Source organism: Dendronephthya gigantea, unplaced genomic scaffold (assembly GCF_004324835.1).
Source record: "Dendronephthya gigantea isolate DGI-Jeju-01 unplaced genomic scaffold, DenGig_1.0 000009F, whole genome shotgun sequence".
Taxonomy (NCBI): Eukaryota; Metazoa; Cnidaria; class Anthozoa; order Malacalcyonacea; family Nephtheidae; genus Dendronephthya; species Dendronephthya gigantea.
The window spans coordinates 1,394,845-1,415,984 of NW_021163019.1; the positions used below are offsets into that span (position 1 = coordinate 1,394,845).

The 21,140-nt window shown below is 36.1% G+C and overlaps 1 protein-coding gene, 1 long non-coding RNA gene and 1 pseudogene across 4 annotated transcripts in view; 1 reads left to right on the forward strand and 2 right to left on the reverse strand.

The window, feature by feature from the left end:
• The first annotated feature begins 932 nt into the window (after positions 1–932).
• LOC114517630 lies at positions 933–2,264 on the forward strand (annotated as a pseudogene).
• A 163-nt stretch (positions 2,265–2,427) lies between these two features.
• On the reverse strand, positions 2,428–10,230 carry LOC114517802. Of its 2 annotated transcripts, none has more exons than XR_003686432.1 (3): positions 10,064–10,230; positions 5,369–5,670; positions 2,428–3,316 (listed from the first exon to the last, which is right to left on the reverse strand). It is a non-coding gene; the product is annotated as an uncharacterized LOC114517802 (long non-coding RNA). The 2 variants fall into 2 exon arrangements; XR_003686431.1 differs by lacking the exon at positions 10,064–10,230 and adding an exon at positions 8,570–8,983.
• A 514-nt stretch (positions 10,231–10,744) lies between these two features.
• Positions 10,745–21,140, reverse strand: part of LOC114517772 — a 70,840-nt gene continuing 60,444 nt past the window's right edge. Inside the window, exons 1-12 of one of the 2 annotated variants that reach the window (XM_028537591.1) lie at positions 15,439–15,540; positions 15,207–15,324; positions 14,956–15,077; positions 14,219–14,427; positions 13,916–14,105; positions 13,666–13,763; positions 13,394–13,466; positions 12,945–13,169; positions 12,835–12,876; positions 12,476–12,610; positions 12,310–12,391; positions 10,745–11,569 (exon numbers count right to left, since the gene is read on the reverse strand). In XM_028537591.1, coding sequence (XP_028393392.1) covers positions 10,956–11,569; positions 12,310–12,391; positions 12,476–12,610; positions 12,835–12,876; positions 12,945–13,169; positions 13,394–13,466; positions 13,666–13,763; positions 13,916–14,105; positions 14,219–14,391 — 1,632 coding nt within the window. In that variant the 5' untranslated portion in view covers positions 14,392–14,427; positions 14,956–15,077; positions 15,207–15,324; positions 15,439–15,540 and the 3' untranslated portion in view covers positions 10,745–10,955. Of the gene's footprint in view, positions 11,570–12,309; positions 12,392–12,475; positions 12,611–12,834; positions 12,877–12,944; positions 13,170–13,393; positions 13,467–13,665; positions 13,764–13,915; positions 14,106–14,218; positions 14,428–14,955; positions 15,078–15,206; positions 15,325–15,438; positions 15,541–21,140 lie in introns of those variants that run through there. The other variant, XM_028537590.1, reaches the window with a different exon arrangement.

Here is a 21,140-nt window from a genome sequence, read left to right on the forward strand (position 1 = left end):
TATACCGACTTGACTATATATCGTTGGTAAATCGATCTTTAGTTTTGTGCGCGATGATAGGTACCCGCCCTTGCGATTCTGTGAGTTTTCTAGCTGTTCTTCCTTAAAATAACATATATAGGCTTATATAGCAGGCAATTTCGGTGTAGTTGGTTCGCAATTAATGAGTCTCGGTATAATCATAATATATTTAAATAGAATCATATTATATTTGAATAGAGTATATATGTTTATAGACTATAGGATACTCTTTTATTTGTGCAAGGTTATATATCCTGCCAAAGTATCGATCTTTCCCAGCGGCCGTAAACTCTATATAAAACTGGATCGATACTGCTATTCAAACGGTATTATAGGCTAAAGACATTTCAAACTGGTAGAAATTAATCAATTTACAAGCTCTTGCATGTTTTATAAGCAATTTGTATTTCATTTTTCTTCGTTTAATTTCAGTTTTCTCAAACGAAATTTCAAACGAGTTCATGAAATCATAATATTATTGTTGAATTCGAAGTATGAAACACGAGACTTTATGTCATTTTTTACGAACCATGCAAATCGTTGAAATGGGCTGATTTTGAATGTCAATGTACGTTTTATAAGAAAGACACTCTCAGCTATAGCCTAAAGTTCCATTTTTGGCTGCATAGTTTGTCCAAGGTGGTCATTTTCCACCAAATCCTTAAGGAAAATCGCTGCATTTTATTTATGCGATAAAACTATACCATAGACATAGTCTACGACGTGATCATAACACAATCACCTTCTATAGTTGTTAAGCAATTATTTGACGTGGTATATAAAAAATAGCAATTTTTTATCAAGCAGTTTGAGTTCTATATTTACAAATGAAACCTTCGTTTGGAATGTTTCGCATTTCTATTAGCATATGACCTTCTATATAACTTTGTAACATTTATAGTACGCGCGTGATGATTGGTCGAGAAGCGTGTTTTTATAACTGTATTGGTGGGTTTCACGTATTGTTTTCGTAGTGATTTGAGTGGGGGTCAACCTTAATTGCTTCGACCCTTATGCTGAGCAAGAGTGAGCAATGATGTCACATGCATGAAACCCAAGAATAGAACCACGGGACTTTTCCCGCCGAAATTGACAAGCGAAGTTATGTAATATTGTAAGCGAAGTAATATTTGTACAAAACCTTTTTTTGAGTTATATTGAGTTCCCACTGATTATTTCTCGTTCTCCCAAACTCCCAGGCGTATTTCTCGAACTGTGTAGAAACACAGAAAATGTTTACTATTTCTTAATATTTCTTAAATATTTGTCTACGAGGGCTGACTATTTTTGCATAATTATTCCGGCTCCATTTTTTTACTGATGTATAATTGCTATTTCCTCTTCTGTCGCAATTAACGTCTGAGTCTGCATGAGCTCACCTTCAGCGACCGAAACTTATAAAACGATTTTTAACGACGGTTTACTATATTATAGTATGTTATAGTTTGTATATTCTACTGATCATACTCACGTGAGACCTTTCATCATAGTGATGTGCCGCGCCGGTTGTATAATACAGTACAAAGTCAAAGAGAACTTGAATGTTTCGTAACTACAAAATAACCAACGTCTTTGAACGACTTCTTGTCAATGAAATATCGTATAAAAACATCTTAAAATAAACAAGAAAACTTGATATTTCGACTAAAGGCTTAAATGGGTAACTTGGTATGAAAGTTCCTGCTAGGAACTGTTGATGGAAATGCTGTGGATGCATGTATTGTTTTATTTTCTATACTGTACCGTTCTGTACCGTACTGTACCGTACTTTACTGCGCTGTACCATTTTGTACCGTACTGTACTGTACTGTACTGTATTGCGTTGTACTATACTGTACTGTACTGTACTGTACTGCGCTGTACCGTACTGTATTGTACTGTACTGCGCTGTACCATACTGTACTGTACTGTACTGTACTGTACTGTACTGTACTGTACTGTACTGTACTGTACTGTACTGTACTGTACTGTACTGTACTGTACTGTACTGTACTGTACTGTACTGTACTGTACTGTACTGTACCGTACTGTACTGCGCTGTACCGTACTGTACTGTACTGCGCTGTACCATACTGTACCGTACTGTACTGTACTGTACTGTAGTGCGCTGTACCATACTGTACTGTACTGCGCTGTACCATACTGTACTGTACCGTACTGTACTGTACTGTAGTGCGCTGTACCGTACTGTACTGTACTGCGCTGTACCATACTGTACCGTACTGTACTGTACTGTACTGTAGTGCGCTGTACCATACTGTACCATACCGTATTGTACTGTACTGTACTGTACTGTCTGCGCTGTAGCATACTCTCCGTGTATTGTTTATCAAAGTTCTAATTCCTACCATATTGTCTATCATTTCCTATATTATTTTTAAAATAAAGCTTTTTGTCGATTTTCTACAGCAGTTAAAAATCCATCAAATTTAAAAAAACTAAGAGCTTTTAGCAAAAAATCACACATGTTCAAATGCATATAATACAATTTGCAGTAAAAATAAGGTCACTATACTTTATTTACAGCAGTTTTTTCTAAAGGAGTGTTTATCTGTGTAGTTCATCAATAGCCCATCGTCTTTTTGCGAAAGTTCCACTAAACATGCATATAGGTATAAAGTCCAATATTTCAAGACACCTGCATTATCGGTAATAATTCCCGTTCCGACGGTCACTTATGCAAATTTGAAGTTAGTAAACGATGTGGGCGAAAGAAACGAAAGCTAATGCCACATTTTTACTTGTTCGTTTAGGGGAAATTTGAACTATGAAGTTTGCACGCTTTTTTTATCCGGTTAAATTGCTTATTTCGCGAAAGTTGTCTACCTCAATAAGAGCTTACCGAAGCACTTTAAGAGCATCGAGCATATTTCGTATTTTATGTCATAATAAAACACTTGGCGCGTTTTACAGGCGATAAAACACTCGAGTTTCCATTATCGCGTTTTCCTATCTGCCACCGGTTCTCGAAATGCGTTCGCAACAAGCGAGTGTTTATTGACAAAATGTCCTTTCAAATTTGAAGCAAAGACCTTTTTCAGTACAATTGCCGTCAAAGTCGGCTACAATATTCATGATTTAGCTCCCGTCTTTGAATACTTTATCGCCAATTTGAATGAAAAAAAATGTGTTTAGTTTTCGAGGGATTGATTAATTTAATTATGTACATCCAATTAATGAATAATAAATATCTACATATTTTTATATCGCTATAAGTCGAAGGCATCCAGCATCCACGACCATATTAGAAATATAACACTCAGTAGCACGCCGAATAATGGTTCCATCGCTTCCCCTATAGCGAAAAAGAAAGAAGTCAGTCGTGAATGATAATAATTGCATGTTCCAATATACTGCATGCATATCAGCCAATCAGATGATATCTTTTTATAATTCCCTAAGGCTTTTTTGATAACGTCTTAGCCTTATCCAATCAAATCGGGCCAACTTAAATACTCGGTGCTTGAAAATTTAACATGCATGAAAAGCTATATGAGTTGATCGCTTCTCATGCAGGTAAGAATTTTTCTCATCGTATATTTAGCATATATATCGCTATTTTTGCACAATGTCATTACTCGTACCGAAAGTGATATATCATTTAGCATGCATGCATAGCTAGTTGCGTATATTCAATTAGCGCGCGGGCAATTTAGCATATTTTATTAATGCTCCCCTTAATCAGCGATTGTCAGCGTTTGCGGTCTGCTTTTAGAAGTTGACCTTAATTTGAAAATTCACTTTTCAAAATGAACCGAAGAAGAAACCACAATTAGAATTTGTACAAGCAAATGGATGCTGATTTTCTTAATTATACGGAGCGAGGAATAATCTCATGGAAACGCAAGTTTTGTGGCTGCTTGTTAGCGCATGAAAACAGCAGGCGAGCTTTTTTGAAGAATACAAATGATTATATAAATTCATATTTGTCGTGCAATATTCTTCGATAAGGCGAAATTATATATGGACTTTTTTGATATATGACATATCAGCTGGTAATTATGTTTCTTTGGACACCGTTTATAAATTGCTGTTTGTGTTTTCAATCAGGAAAATTGTATATTACAAAGTGAAATTTATGAAAAATAAGTATATGTGGATTTTGATTGAGGTGATAAAATTGAATTCTACCGTTTACTGAGACTCAAAAAGCAATATGGCAGAATGCATGTATTGTTTGTCTATATATATACACAGCAATTTTAGGCAGAATATCTTAAAAAATATATAGTACTGCAAATATATCTTTCCCCAAGCATACCCTATTTTGCATGAACTAACTGCATGTAATCAATCATAGATATAGTTGTCGTTTCATAGATATTTATAGCGTCAAAAAGAAAAAAACAACATATCTTTAGAAAGCATCTCACAGCATCTGCACGCGAAGGATCGCAAAAACATGTAATTTGTCATTCTTTCCAGACCAATCTCCATCAATTATCCACAACATTCAAAACTTCGAGGTTTTTTAAATTTTTTTTTCGCCTTTGGCTATATTGTATTATATATGTATACAGTATAGGAACAAAATTCCACTTGGAAAATGACACTTGTCGAAAGAATACTATTGGCGTTGCACTGAAATATATTTTATAAAAATTATGAAAATTTGATGCTTTAAGTATATATATACGAGGTCTTTATACTGCCCATATAGCAAAATAGTTTTTTAACTACATCTATATAAAACTATATGCATGTATATCCCAGTAAATAAACGCTAATTTCGCAAACAATAGTTATATATTACAGATATTACCCACCTATAGAGAACAAGCTTTTTTTCTTTTATTTTTCATTCATTTATATTGTTTATAGTTGTTCCGAAAAACGTACACAAAATTAAATATGCCTTCAGTCGTAAATCAGCTCCTTAATTTAAGCTGAAATATTAGATTTTTGATCGAATTATAGGTAATATATCCCCTGAATAAGCAACTCTTTCGTTTGTTTTGAAGGCGTATGGTCTTTAGAAAACTACAATACAATATTATACTATTAGCTTGCGTCTGTTCTGCCACAATTAATTTTCTTCGCAGATTAGGCGGATATCATATATGAATTATACGTATCAGTCGAAGGAAAAAAAATACTGTTGTCTTTCACAGATTCCAGACAGTCTGTTCGGGGCAAATATTGATATTTTTGACAGATATAGCCGCATAGTAGTGAGAATTGACCTTAATTGCAAAATGCAAATTTTCACAGAGTTCGTCAAGTGAAAAGCGTATGTCGTATGCCGGAGTTAAAGGTGAAAATTTCGTGTAAGCGACAGATTCACAGACGTCATAGATACGTTAAGTTCATGCACGCATACAGCGTTGTTTCCCTCCCGAGTTCTTACCTCCGCTAGAAACGTACTCTCCTGTGCTAATCGTATAGCCAGTCCTCTCCGACTCTTTGTCGCTGAAGCTGTCCTCCTCTACTCGATCATTGTCCGAGAAATTTATTTGAACGATCGGTAAGCTTGCTCGCTCCCTGTTCGGTAGGCTGAAGGTCCTCTTCGGGCGCACGCTCATCGCGGGAATGCTGGACGTACGGGGATTATTCAACGATTTACTTCGACCCAATTTGAGTTGGTGTACCGGCACGTCGAGATGCGTCGCTGTTCGTCCGTCTGGCCTCATGAAAACTGAAAACGCAATGCTAAATGGGAAAGTATAGATATGACGATGATGAATTAGCGTTACAATGCCTTCTGACAACGACCGATGCAAATTGCTCGAACTCTCTTTGTTCGCCTGCAAATTACATAGATTTCATCATAATAAAAGGTTGCGAACTTTGCGAGCTGACGCGTACGCACAGCAGCACACAGCTTGGATAAGCTTTGAGTTTTGCGGGTCTTCGCTGTCGGAACTACGAGACCCCGTCAGGCAGCTGGCCAGGAGGCATAATGATATTTGCTGGAAAATATGCTTTATAGCGAGCGCTGCATGGGCGTGAAAATGACAGAACATATGCAAAATGCGATCATGTGTTTATGTTGTTGAATTAATAATCGCGTGTATACCTGTATGACATAATAGCTTGTCAACGCGATGACATTCGAATATATGCATGTATAACCGTTTACGCGCATGCAATAGATTGTTAGTGACGAATGCGTTGACGCACGTGCTTGAAAACCACAATCCTTATTTCCTACAAAGCGCATATCTTAGTCAAAACCCACTACTAACTTTTAATCGTAAAGAAGGAACTGTTTAAACCTAAATACCACTATATGGATGAGATAGCACGAATTTTTGAGAGAATTTACATTGCACACAGCATAAAGCATTTAAACTTGTTTTTGTATATCGAAAGGCAATTTGAACTTTAAAATGTCTGACCTCATCTTGCGGTGAAAGTTTGACGTAAATTACCACGCAGTTAGACCTATAAACATAACTGTATATAATCTGCACACCACACGCTGTGTGCAAACAATAGCTTGGGCTATTTATATTGCACTTGGTTTTCAAATTTCCATATTTAAATTGGGAGGTATAGATCCTTCTATATTGGACTTCCTTATGGAGTGCTGATATTCGTTTTTTTAATTTTTTGTCGGATACAAAAAGCAATCACAGCAGAAAAATAATTGAATTTCATTAGGTTTATCTACTGAAAGATCTGTACAAAGAAAATATGGAGAACGCGTTTATCAGCTGAATATAAGCCTTTGAAAGAGCAGGCAGAAAAAACACTTGTGTATAAGCGAAAGGAATTAGGAAAACTGTCAAAACACCTGAATGTATATGAGACGGGGTCATATGTCGTGCCTGTCTGCTGATATGATAACTGAATGGTCAGAAAATATTGATTGGTGTTTGAACTAGGAGAAGCACTCATATAACTGATATAAAGCGTGTGAATGAACGCTCAGCGTTGATGCCAAGTTGGAAAAATAAGAGACATTTCTTGCCTTTTATGGCTATCATCCCCCTCCAAAAGCAAAACAGGACTCCAATTTTCATATTTGAAATATTGTGTCTGCATGCCAGATCCTTACCTATGCATGGCAGCCAGCCGACACGCTAGTCTAATGCTGTGTCGGAGATAAAGAATGTCGAGAAAAACACATTGCCCAGTATAACTGCTATAGCAGAAATCCTACTTGATACTTTGTCCAGACGTAAGTCAATGTTAAAGAGCAATAAAAAATGAAAATGATAACATCAGTGAAAAGCGCTTAATTTTATAGTGCATTCTAAATCTTGTTTGTTCAAAAATTGCGTGACATCTCCAACAGCTTAGTCAGTGTCAAATGGTATATCAGTTTATTTATAAAAGAGGATTTCTGTTAAGACGGATAGATAGACGTATATACATAACAATATTATTCATGAGAGTATTATGAGAAATCCCGGCTGTGTAAATACATTCGTGTTTTTCAAAGCAATCAGAGACGAACGATAGTTTAGGTATCGTATTTAGAAAGCATCATATATAGGCTCTCGCGAAATCTTTATTCTATTGCAAAGGAAGCGCGTTTTCTATATGACGCGTTTTTTATATAAATTGCGGCTTGCAATTGAATTGACTTTGTTGACCCATCATAAGTATATGATATTCAGTAGGGAACGAAAAATATGCGTAAAGTAATGGTCTTAACTTTACTGAAGTAATCCGGATAGGCCCAAGGATACAAAAATAGCTAAGTAATGAAATCGATGCGATCCATAATTTTTCCTTGAAGCTAGTCGATATATTATGCTTGCATTTCTCGTGTGAATGGATTTTACCTAAAGCATTTCGGCGCGTGTCACTTGGAAATTTCAACAGTATCTTATTTCATTCTGCGAAAAACAACGGATTGCATGTTTACAATCCTCGCGTAAACGGTATGAACGATCTGGGATCTGGTGCATGATATTTTATCGTGGAAATATCTGCACGACACTACAGCGCGTCTGCTGGGAGGTCAAGGATTGCAGATTGAATCACGTAATCTAGAACTTCTGCCAACATTTGATATATGAGCATATTCGATCGAGTTAGCAGCTCCCCTGCGCCCAATGATACGAGGCTCTCCGGACGAAGTATAGTTGATTATATCTTCGTCTGTCGCTGCTGTAGTATGCAGAGATTACCCTAATGCTGTGTGATAATCGATAAACAAAGATACCTTACATAAGACGCGACATACATATAGTTAGGTTATGGTATCGCAAATATCGGTTAGTCTAAAGTTATTTAAGTGAGCGAATTCTTTATCTAAGTACAGTACCTTGAACTCAGAAGCAAAGATTTACATTTTTTATAAATTCCTTTTATTTAAAGTGGCTCTGCAGTTATATGAAGCTTACTTGAGTGAACCTACGTATATTATAACGGTGTTCCTGTTAACGTAACTCTAAGAACGCCACACCCATATAACATAGCGAATCATATACAACTTGATTGAAAAGTTCTTCCGCACGTTCGTATATTAGGGTGTTCACTTCCCTATTTCGTTTATACCGCTTCGAATTTTCAGTAAAATATAGTTGAACATTAAACAGATGCAATGTGAATGTGACTTGGTTGTGAGAACTACCGTGGTGTTGATAAAACTGACCTGTTTTCTGCGGAATATCCTCCTGAATCGATAACGTCTATTTATATAATACGTCTCTTTGCGTGTCTGGCATGTAATTGATACACAACGTAGCAGTGTTCAGTTTATAACCGCAGAGTTACGCCGGGACATGCTCAAATGCATTCCTTGCGCGGGGTATGACGTCACCAGACGGTTCGGAAGTCCTGTCAAGTCCTAAGTCGTCTTTCATTACAATTTCATGCCAAGCCATTTGAGATGAGAAATTTTAATTGTGTATATTTAAAGTTGAATGTCGACTTATTCATGCACGTAGAAGCTAATGAACAGATGCACGCTCAATCATAAACGATTCGCCCCATATGAGACCGGGCCGTTCAAAGCTGCATCCTCGACCAAAATCCAAACTCTGTCCAGAGCTGACCACCCGGCACTCAATTTGCTCGTCTGCATTATATAACTTGTGAAATTCGACTGCTTACCTTTTATGTTACTATAAAACACTTGGAAGTACTGACACCGGTATAAAGACGAACGGTAGTCATAAAAATTTTCTTAACCGCATAGTCAGTCTAGATTATTATATGAAATCAAATTCGCGCTGAACATATTTTACCTGATGTAGGCTAATATAAACGATTGCAAGATGATATTGCGCAAGATAACCTTGATCGAGGATTTTGAAAGTATACCAGCATGTCACGCGTGTTTTGAAACTCTGAAATGAAATGCCTTGCCATGCCTGTCTTTTGTAAATTTATGTCAGTCCGCTCGGTTTTGTAAATTTATGAAGGCAAACCGCCAGCCGCAAACGGCAAATTTAGTCAACTTTTTGCTGATTAAAGTTGGGACAATTTGTCGGTGCAATATGAAGTATGGAGTGTGAACTACTGTCTATGGCGAAATCTTGCAGAGTTTAAATTCAAATGCAATTTAGAGTTTGCCGATAGCGGTTTGCCATGAAGTGAATCTGAAGGTCTTTCGTGTAATAAATCCCATCATTGACGAGTTAGCTTTGAATAATTATGTCAAGTCACTCAAGTGGCTCTTGATCGGTGTTTAATGGCAATTATTTAGCACTGCGCGATGAAGATACTTAGTGTAGAGGTTCGCGTTTATGTGTTGAACGACTACAGCCGTCAGCCAAGCGAAAATTTGCTAAATTTAAGCGAAAATCCTGCAGGTAAAAGAATCTATACGAAGGAACCTCAGTTCATATGTTCTTTCACGACCTAGCTATAAAACAAAGGGTTTTCCCTAAACCAAAATATATTTGATTTGTTGATATCCAAGGCAGGGAACTTAGAAGAAATGTATTACGATTAGTATATTTTCACACCCTTGATATTCCAAACAAAATGCACCCACATCACTCATTATCGCTTATATTAGCAATGAATTTGAGCCATATGTGTGTATCTGTCCGACTGACATCCTACCAAGTATATCACATTGTCATAAACAAACCTATTTGCATTGAAAGTGAAAGAAAATCACAAATGACGTAAGGCATACCTGCGAAAGCTCGGTTAATCTTTGCGACTTTGTCACCACAACGAGTTTCTGAACTCTGAACAGCCGTAGAGCTAGAGCCGTTTGAACAGTCGTTGCTAAATCCAAATGCGGTCTCGTATACGACGGAACTGATAGCTGAGCAGACTGTCTGTGTATGTGCAAGTGCTTCGAAACACTCTGTTTTTAATTAAGAATACGAGAATAGAAAAACAAGGCGATTTTGATCAATTTGAGGATGAGACTATGAGAAGATAAATCAACGCTCTCTGCAGTAATGAGTTGCAGATGAATTGAGTGTAAAATGTAATTAAAAAAGCGAAATGTCGTTTAGGCTGAAACGATGCAGGCTAATTTTTTTCAAATTATGATTTCTTTATGTTGATAGATATGTTAATTCGTGAACAATTGCATTTCTATCGTAAAATCTGCATGATCATTGTTTTTCGTATTGTGCCATTTTTATCTCGGCTGGTTCAAATACAAACTATATTCGACCTTAGTTCAGACCCTGAACTTTTCACGAGCAAAAACCAATATTAAATCTAAACTCTTTGTTTGAGACCATTTGTCTCGAAGGTTCAAAAGGGGCTAGCTCCATCTAGATTACTCGGTCAAGGTTTCGTTTTTAAAAAGTAAGAGAAAACTTGATTAATACGAGACAGAGGTGCATCCGTGCATTTAATCATGTGATTTAATATAATTCAATCTCACTGTTCCTACGCGTATTTCTAAAACAAGACAAAATACGCATTATTTTATATACGCATTACTATAGCAACTGGCTGATTTTAACGATCTGAAATTGATAAAAAATTAAGGTAAAAGTTTTTCGAATTTTAGTTGATCGCATGCAAAGAACATATTCATCACATCAGGTTTGATCTCCAACCTCTCAACCCCAGCAACGTAATTTTCCCAGTGTATGATAACCAGACTCTCTTTCTCCGTTACTGTGTTGATGACCATCAGCATCTCCAAATCTCAGTTCAGTAACAGGCAGCGTGTTCTTGTCTGTCAGGTATCCACTGTCTTCACGCCATGCGTAGTCATTCTTGTCACAATTACATTTGTGTCCACCTGCACAGCTGTTGGTCATTCCACATGAACATTTTCCACTGTCGACTGCCGCTCCACCCCAGTAATTCATCTTTGAACCTTGACGTGATACCCACCAAGCATAACCATTGTTTAGAAATAAAGTTTCGTAACATTCATACTTTATAAACTGCTCGCAATTCTTGGACTGCTTCATAATGGCAACAATCTGCTCCATGGAAATTTCATATTTAATCTTTCTCTTGTAAGAACCTGGAGCTTCATATCCATCTACAAGTGTTCTTGATTCGCTGTCATGTCCAATCACTGTCACACCAACACCATTCTTTGAAGTCATGTCACAAAATACTGAAACTAAGAGTCCTTGAATGGGACTCACCAAATACGTTCCACTATCGGCTGTAGGCCTCGTTTGTCGTAATGTTGAACAAGAAGGATAAATTTGTAAATCTGTGGAATGTAACACACTTTATTACTAAAGATTCATATCGAGTTGATGTTGATTTAAAGCAAATTATATGTTATTGTCAAGATTATTAATATTCGTTGTTTTTTAGATTTAGTGAATCGTTTAAGATTTTTCCCAGATAACGCGGGTTTGTCGGCTAATCATTGTTTTCAATGATATGCAACTCCTTGAGTTGATCGGTATTCCCAAAATTTCGACAATAACACCATTCAGAGAATGCAGGAGCTGATAATTTTGGGTGGCATTTACATAAAATTTCCACCGTCGTCTGTAGGAACCGTTGTTCGTAAGGTTGAATACGGGTAACTTTAAAATATCTGTGAAGCATGTAACGCTTTGTTACTATAGAGCTTAAAGTGTAAGTTAAGTCCATATGTAAACGAACCTTTAAAATTGTGGCGTCAATCGCGGCTCATGTCTTGATATCTAACATTATTTAGGTTAGCTACGCTTCTAAATGAACTTGAGTTTATGACTTGTTCAGAAAATACAAAACATGCAAATTTGGGCAATTTTTACATTAAACGACCCTGAGTGAGCAGAACCTCAGATTTGACCTGAACTTTAACATGTAGACAATGATACGAAAAACTGATTCCATTCACCCTCTTTGACGCAATCTTCACACAGGTAAAAGTCGTTAATTTTTTTAAAAAGCCGTCTTTAGAATGCATGCATGCGGCGTGTCTAATTTAAATGCATCAATACGTTTCTGAATTACCCTTTTCTAGCTTCTTTATCAAGTTCCCTTGAGTTTGGAGTTGTGTTTCTAGACTTTTAACTTCTTGCTGTAATTGTCGAACCTGGAAGAATAAAATGAATACTGAGCATTTCCATATTTATAACAATTTTGCATAAAAATACTGTCAATAAACGAACTTGATTACCTCTCCTTCATTATCTAATGGTTGCCACTTTGATCCATTATTAACATAAAGTTGTTGATTATCTTTACGATACGAGAGAAGACCAGGAACGTTTGGGATCTTTTTAAACCTTTTTTTGTCGGCTACAGTCATTGTCTACATGAAATGTTTATAGAGGACTCATGTTGATCATTAAAGTTTCGGGTTTACTCCTGACTGTACTCATCTCTACATGTTCCTCCCACCATTCCTCTCAATTTACATGAAGTATACTTGTAAATGTTATGAGCCCTCAATCTGCTGTTTTTTTCATTTTGCTCCTTAAAGTTACCTGTGCTCGTCTTCTCTTCCTGTATTTATGTATCTATACATATACTTACACCCTCGTTGAGAAATGTCTTAAATTGCTCTGAACAGGAACCCTTAACAAATTAAATCAGGTGTTTAATTTATTTTTTTCATTCTTGGGCTGTTTCCCCCAAACCCTCACCTTATGTGCAGTACCAGTTCTTGGATCAATAAAATATTTCTCAGATACGCCTGCTGAATTCTTCATGGAAAACTCCATGCATCTTTTCCAAAGTCTTTCTGGCACTCTGTTTCTCACCCAAAACCAAACAAAAACATTCTTCATTACTGTTCCTCCATTGATTGAAGTACATCCAGGACCACAGTAGTTTTGTCTTCCACCTTTCGGACCAAAACATCCGCAACACTTGAAAAAACACGTGAGAAGTAACTTACACCAAGATGTATAGTTATAACACATTGTTAATTTTTGTCTTTTAAGTTGTTGTTTTTGATCAAATGACACTGAAAAAATTTTAACAGGTGTGCACAGGCTTTCGGTCATCTGACTATTATAGCGTTACTGGAGTGCTTTCGTCTTTTAGTATTTCAAATAACCTTTTTATTATTTCAAATAGTCTCTTTACTCACTTTCCCGTTATCGCATCCAAGGAAGGCTGTGGAATTACGTCCCATACCAGTCAAAGCCGATACGGCGCTGTAACTATATAATTACTTTGCTGTAAACTATATATCTGGGAACTATTACCGAATCCAGGACCAGCATAGACAAGCCTTGTCACAAATACAAAGTTCTTGTTGCAGTTCCACGTTATATATGACATTATGATATACTTTTAATGAATTCTGGCAATACTTTTAATAATTTGGTTTTTTTTCTTGGCCTTACATTAAAACCTTACCTAAAAGATCCATATTGAGTATATTGAAATGAAAAAGGACCAGGAATTACACCATATCCTTTCTTGCAAGTATTACGAAGACAATAGTTCATTCTTGCCTAAACGATATTAATACAGACATTAGTTTCTCTTTTTACTTTCATGGAAGAAAATTTCTTCGCAAATGTTTTCTCCCAAACATTACTGATATTCGAGGTTCATTAATATAGGTTTGATGTAAAATTTTTGTGTACAGTAGAATGATATTCACCCATCCCAAACTATTGTGAGTGTGAGGCCCAAATATGGAACATTTAAAATTCGTCGTAGTGATGGAGTCGCTTTGGACATCCTTGATGTATTTGATATTCCCAATACCAGGATTATTTATTGAACAACCAGTTGATACGTCATTTGAGAAAATATTTCCAAGTTGACGCTTTTGGTTAAAACGATAAAACCTATAGTAATAGCAAGATAGTTAATCAGGATAAAAGAGTACAGCAGAATTCTTTAAATGATTACCAGCTTTCAGCCTAGCTAATTGTCAATTCATTATTTTGCAACCTCTTACCAGTGTGCTTTGGTTCTTTCAAAAGAATTGTCTGAGGAAAACTGGACTCCAAAATCTAGTATTTGAATATCTCCAAGTTTGCTTGACCAATGTGGGGGTCCTTTAGGATCAACAGGGATAGAGTTGGATGGTACTGTCCAAGATACAGGACTGTTCTTCATTCCAACCAACATAAAACCCCCATCATCTGTATGTACATCACACCAAACCTTTTTAAAAAACAGGAGAGAAGATCATATGAAACAATGAGGACATCCTAGGGAGGAGAGAGAACATTGTAGGGAAGAGAGAGGACATCATAGGGAAGAGAGAGAACATCATAAGGATAAGAGAGGATTTCATAGGGAAGAGAGAGGACATCGTAGGGATAAGAGAGGACATCATTGGGAAGAGAGAGGACATCATAGAAGTCAGAAGATGTCATAGGGAAGAGAGAGGATATTATGGGGATAAGAGAGGATATCATTGGGAAGAGAGAAGACATCATTGGGAAAAGAGTAAATCAGAGGAGCAAGAGAGGTTATCATAGGGAAGAGAGAGGACATCGTAGGGATAAGAGAGGACATCTTGGGAAAAGAGTAAATCATAGGAGCAAGAGAGGATATCATAGGGAGGAGAGAGGACATCATTGAGAAGAAGGTTGATAACTATAGTACAACGTTGTTATGGAGGAAAGGTTACGTTGATAAATGCTTCACAAAGATGAGGATCACAAAGAGCACAAGCTGTTACAATACCTTATGTTTAGTTTTAGTGCCAAACGAAACCCAATAAAATCCATCTTCTGCGTCCAGCAAATGATCAACAATATCTGGACAATCTCTGGCTGGGTTGAACTTCTCACCCAGTGTTGAAGAACCTAAAAAAATTGCACTGTTTAGGATTCTATAATGATTCACCATATCGGTCCAGCAAAACACAGTAAACAGCGACCATAATCAATACAAGTCCCACTAAATATCTACGTAGATCAATATTAATATCTTACCATCAGTGTATTGCCACTCAGGAACGCCGTCTTTTAATCCGGCGCAAATCAATATCTTTACTTGTCCTGCTTGGTTTTTGTAACTGAATTGTTTGCCTGGATTGCATTTCTTAAAATCCTAGGAAAGGAAGCACAAATGACCAAACAATGAATCAGTACATTTCGACTTTGATATTCGCGTAGGTCAGTAGATGCGTAGCAAAGTCTGAACAATTGTAGAATTCTCCCTCACCTTCTAGCTCTGAGAAAAGCCGAAATTTGTAAAATAAAAAGACACTGAAAAAATCAGGATTTTCCACACTATTTTAGAAAACATGATTCTTCTTCAGCAAAAGTTGAACCTTCTTTTCACTGTGTCTTGACACGTAATGGTAAAACGACCTGGGTTCATTTAGTTTATTGCAATCTGATATACAAAGGGAAAAGGCAGACTAACTTCTTCCTTCAGCAAATAGTTTATACATAACCCGTAAACACGTCGATCAAACTCGTAAGTTTATTTAAAACATATATAGCAATGTGTCAAGATAAAAAGGATAATTACATTTTTTTATCACAAGGCACAAACAGATTTGTTCCTTCAGCAAAAGATTTACATAATACAAGTATGTGTGTCAATATATCAAGCACATATGCATGTATATTGTGTTTAAATTTGGGTCATAAAAAACAAGTTTAACACTTTTCTATCACATCTTGTTCTCAAATTTGTTTTGTTGATATTTACAGTGATATAATTAAGGATTGGATAAAATACTAAATCTTTGTGTGTGAATACCGTGCGTTTCCATGGCGGTGTATTCGTCAATGAAAGATTTATTGACACAGCGCAGAGATCGTCATATGTGTTATTTATTAATACTATAAATCACACTATTTAGCAAGGAGTATGATTATTGTTAGTTTAATTAAAATTTGTCACAAAGGGCTAGAGAAGACCTTTCTTTCAGCGTGATAACAAGTTAGGAAAATTTGGTCAAATTATACTCAAAGACAGCTAGGTCCTTATTCAACAAACAATTTGCATAATATACTTGTCACAATCAAATTCGCATTTTATGTAAACAGTTAATTTGTGTAAACTTCGCAACTCCCACCAAGTTTAAGCCGTGATATTCGGCAGAAAGTTTTCAAAGCGGGCTAATTTATATTGTGCTGTATTAATATTGAATAAGACACCGATACGATCATATAATAAATATATTCTCGACAAGAGAACGGGGTAAGAACGTCGTATCTGGGGCTGCATTGACTTACTAAATGAGTAAATGCATATTCTCATATGAGAGTTGTTAGGGTCAATCATTTACAGAACAATAATAAAATGGAAATTATCTCACCCTGTCACTTCCTGACGAAGCAGAATTAAGTTGCATGTTGTTGCATGTCATAATACAATTAACAAGATAAAAAACACAGTATTTTTCACAGGATGTTTGAAACCATATTTCCTTCGTTGAATTTTCTTCAGTATAAATCTGATGCTAAAGCAAACCTAATTCTTTCATATACAAGCGGCGTAATAACTTGTCTTGTCCTGCCCTGTCTTTTATTCAAATTTGTTTCCAACATTAAGCTCAACTTTGGGTTATAAAATCGATCAAAAACTGCTTAATTTTTCATAACGAACAACAATATATTATTAGAGGTTTAAGAGTACACGCTGGTATTATTTACTGTTTATTTTATTTGTTTCACTGTTTTACATAAGCTAAGTATTTGGACTGTACTTTGGAGAGGTAGAAAAATGAATAATATTTGCTACAATGTTGTTATGACAAATCAATTTCACGTTCATATTATTTTCCGAATTATTTTCCTTGTTTTTATGTTCAAAATACATAAATGGGTTTTTGTCTTATTTGATTTTAATCCCAACTATGCAACTTTCCCAATGTGTGATATCTTATATATTTGAGAGCTGCTGTCAGTATCTCCAAATCTCCGTTGCGCAATCTGATTGGCTAAGCTACTAATGGTATATCATGTTATTTACAATGAGAGTAAAAACAGCCGGTACGTAATACAGTGAGAATTTTAAATAAGTTTGCACATTTTATCATTATAATGTTCTGGCTATATTATAAAAGAATCATACCATTAGCTCACGTCATATATGGCTGATAACCAAAGCTGTAAGAGTGTTATTTAAATTTGACTTATCCACCGTTTAAGCTGAACGGGCATGATACAACCGGCCCCTGATCTCTAATTATACTATAGAAACCTTCGTCTTTTATATACAACTTACCGACCTCATATTCAGCGGACATTCGCTTCACACAGTGTGCCTATTTTTTCAATGTTGAACTAGAACTTCATGCTGTATATATGGAAATATATTTTTTTTGTCAAAGGATTATCTCAGCAGTACAAATTCTCAATTACGTATACATGTTTTTTACTAATTTACTGTTCGATATATCTGGTAACCAGGTGATCTAAAAACGTGGGAAAGGATTTGAACTTGTTGACAAATAGAAATTAATCCATTTCTGTATTGAAGCATACAACTATCTCTTGAAATATACTTTATTTCGTTTGAAATTTATGTCAGAGCTATAGCTCTCGTAACTCGTAAGTGAACACAATCACAAAATTTTGACAAGCTTCATAAAGAATTACGAAAGATATAAACGGTTAAATACTGAGAAATGGATTTCTATTTCGACAATTTTTTTGAGCGCTGACTGTCGGTTAAAATAAAAGCGTGCATGAGATCACCTGGAAAGTTAGGTTTTAATCCCAACAACGCAGCCTTCCTAATGTATGATATCCTTTTTCATAACTTGCGTCATTATCTCCAAATCTCAGTTCAGTAACAGGCAGTGTGTTCTTGTCTGTCAGGTATCCACTGTCTTCACGCCATGTTCCGTCATTCATGTCACAATTACAGTCTCCCCCACCAGCACAGCTGTTGGTCATTCCACAGGCACATTTTCCACTGTCCACTGCCGCTCCACCCCAGTAATTCATCTTTGAACCTTGACGTGATACCCACCAAGCGTAATGAGGATTAGAGTAGAATAAAACGCTGGCATGACAATCATATTTTATAAACTGCTCACAATTCTTGGACTGCTTCATAATGGCAACAATCTGCTCCATGGAAATGTCATATTTGATCTTTCTCTTGAAACAACCTGGCGGTTGACATCCCTTCACAAGTGTTCTTGATTCACTGTCGTGTCCAATCACTGTCACACCAACACCATTCTTTGAAGTCATGTCACAAAATACTGAAACTAAAAGTCCTTGAATGGGATTTACCAAATACGTTCCACTATCGGCTGTAGGCCTCGTTTGTCGTAATATTGAGCAAGACTGATAAATTTGTAAACCTGTGAAATGTAAGATACTTTTACGAACACAATAACAGTAACAGTGACAGTGACAGTAGAGAGCTTTAGATTTAACTACGACTCCCGCTACCGCTACGAGATTCGTCACATTGACGTGATATTCGTGATACTTCGTAGTGACGCCAGAGACTTGTAGCCGTCGCTCATCTGATTACGGCATTTTAAAAGAAAACTTCGTAGTCCTCACTACGTTAAAAAGCAATTAAAGTTGACATTTTCTCGTTTTTTTCCAGAAAATAATTTGAGAGAACTGTTTTTCGTGACCGTGGCTTTTGGTTATGTGTATTTTTCAAAATAGTAGGCGTAAAATTTCCGAAATATTTGACAGGATAAACAATCATTTATTATTGTGTTTGCAGAGGTTTATCATGCCAGCACGCGGTGGCGTATGCGTACAACGTTTGTTTCGCGCCACAGTGACGAATCTCGTAGCCGTAGCGGGAGCCGTAGACAAATCTAAAGCTTTCTAGTGACAGTGACAATAACAATGACAATGACAATGACAATGACAATGACAATAACAATAATATCCCGTGTGGATTATTCTGACCGTACACGATACTTTATTGAATAGAGCAAAGCAGCAAAGCAAAGCTCAAAATAGCATAATAATTATGTTTGTAAAAGCATATAGAACTATGACTTTACCTTTTTCTAACTTCTTTGTTATGTTCTCCTGAATTTCGATTGCTTTTTCAAGAATTCGCATCATGCTTTCTTGATTTTCGTTTCTTCTTTCAAGAGTGCGAATAGTGTTCTCATGATTGCTTTGAAGATCTTTAATTTTCTGCTGTAATTTTCGAATCTTGAAAATAATATACATTTTCACTTGGACAATGTATTTTCAATTTAATATCAGTATTTCATAACATTTGAATGAACAATCCAGTAAAAACTACAGTAAACCAACCTCATCTTCATAAGCCAAAGATTGCCACTCTGATCCATTATTGACATAAAGTTGTTGATGATCTTTGCGATACGAGAGAAGACCAGGAACATTTGGGATCTTCTCTAGACTATCTTCGTCAGCTACTGTCAATGTCTACAAGAAACGTCAAGAAGAGTTCCCGTTAATTATTGGAGTTAAAAATTTTGAATTCTCTGATGTATTCTTGTTGATTGGTAAAGCCAGGAGATGATCACGGTACGAACCCTCCGTCACAAACCTGTGTATTTTCTGAATCTCATATCATTATTCTCCGCTGGTTTTTTTCACTATCACTTTTGTTGTTTTATTCTTCAGTCCTACCTGTGCTCTTTGCTACTGCTTATCTTGTTTTTCAGACTTCAGTAGAATTTGTTGAAACACAATTATTGTATATACTTACACCTTCGTTAAGAAATCTCTTAAATTGTCCTGAACAGGAACCCTTAAAAAGAACCTAAGAATTACATTTCATTTTTCTCATAGTTTTACTGTTGTTGTCACCAAACCCTCACCTTGTGTGCTGTGCCAGTTCTCGGGTCAATAAAATATTTCTCAAATGTGTCAACGGAGTTCTTCATTTTGAACTCCATACATCTTTTCCAAAGTCTTTCTGGCATTCTGTTTCTCACCCAAAACCAAACAAAAACATTCTTCATTACTGTTCCTCCATTGATTGCAGTACATCCAGAACCACAGTAGTTTTGTCTTCCACCTTTAGGACCAAAACATCCGCAACACTTCAAGAAATTCATAGAAAGTTATATATACTAAGGTAAACTGCAAGGGGAAGTTGTTCAAAGCTAGTTTAACGCTAAACCCTGCATGGGTTAAATTTTTATCCAGTGTTTTAGTTTATGTGCCTCTGAACCACTGTTCGTTATAAAACTTTGAAAATATTACTTCTATCGGTCCAGAAAATATTTATGAAAAATATTCAACTTTGTAAACAAGCGATTAAAACAATTAATCTAAAGATTTACTTTAACCCGGCTTTTGAACTGGTCATAGAGGTTTTAAAACGTCATGCTAAGTTTGCTGATATGACTACTTTACATCTGAAGAAACAGGTTTTAGTCACATGTAGCATTAAGTCACATATAGCATTTCTTTAAAAGTTAGTCACATACCTTCCCATCATCGCAACCAAGAAATGCTGTGGAATTACGTTCCATACCAGTCGAAGCCGACACGGCGCTGTAACTATATAATGTACGGGGAAAATAATCTTTAAGAAGCTTAAACTACGATTCGACATTAAAAGTCAAGTCTGCCAATTATACCTTTATCTTTAATTGTATATTTTATATTCGCAATGGATAATCTCACCTGAATGAACCAAAATCGGTGTATTGAAATAATAATCCAGGAAATACGCCATAACCATTCTTGCAAGTTTTACTGAGACAATTTTTCATTCTTCCCTAGAAGATTTTAACACAAATAAACAGAGGATAAGCCTTTGGTTCATTTTAGATAGGTACACATAAATATATATTTTGACTGTCATATATATGATGTAATTTGAATTAGAAAATCACCCATCCTAAACTATTGTGAGTGTGAGGTCCAAATATGGAACATTTGAAATTATTCTTGGTGATGGAACCGCTTTGGATGTCCTTGACATATTTGATATCCCCA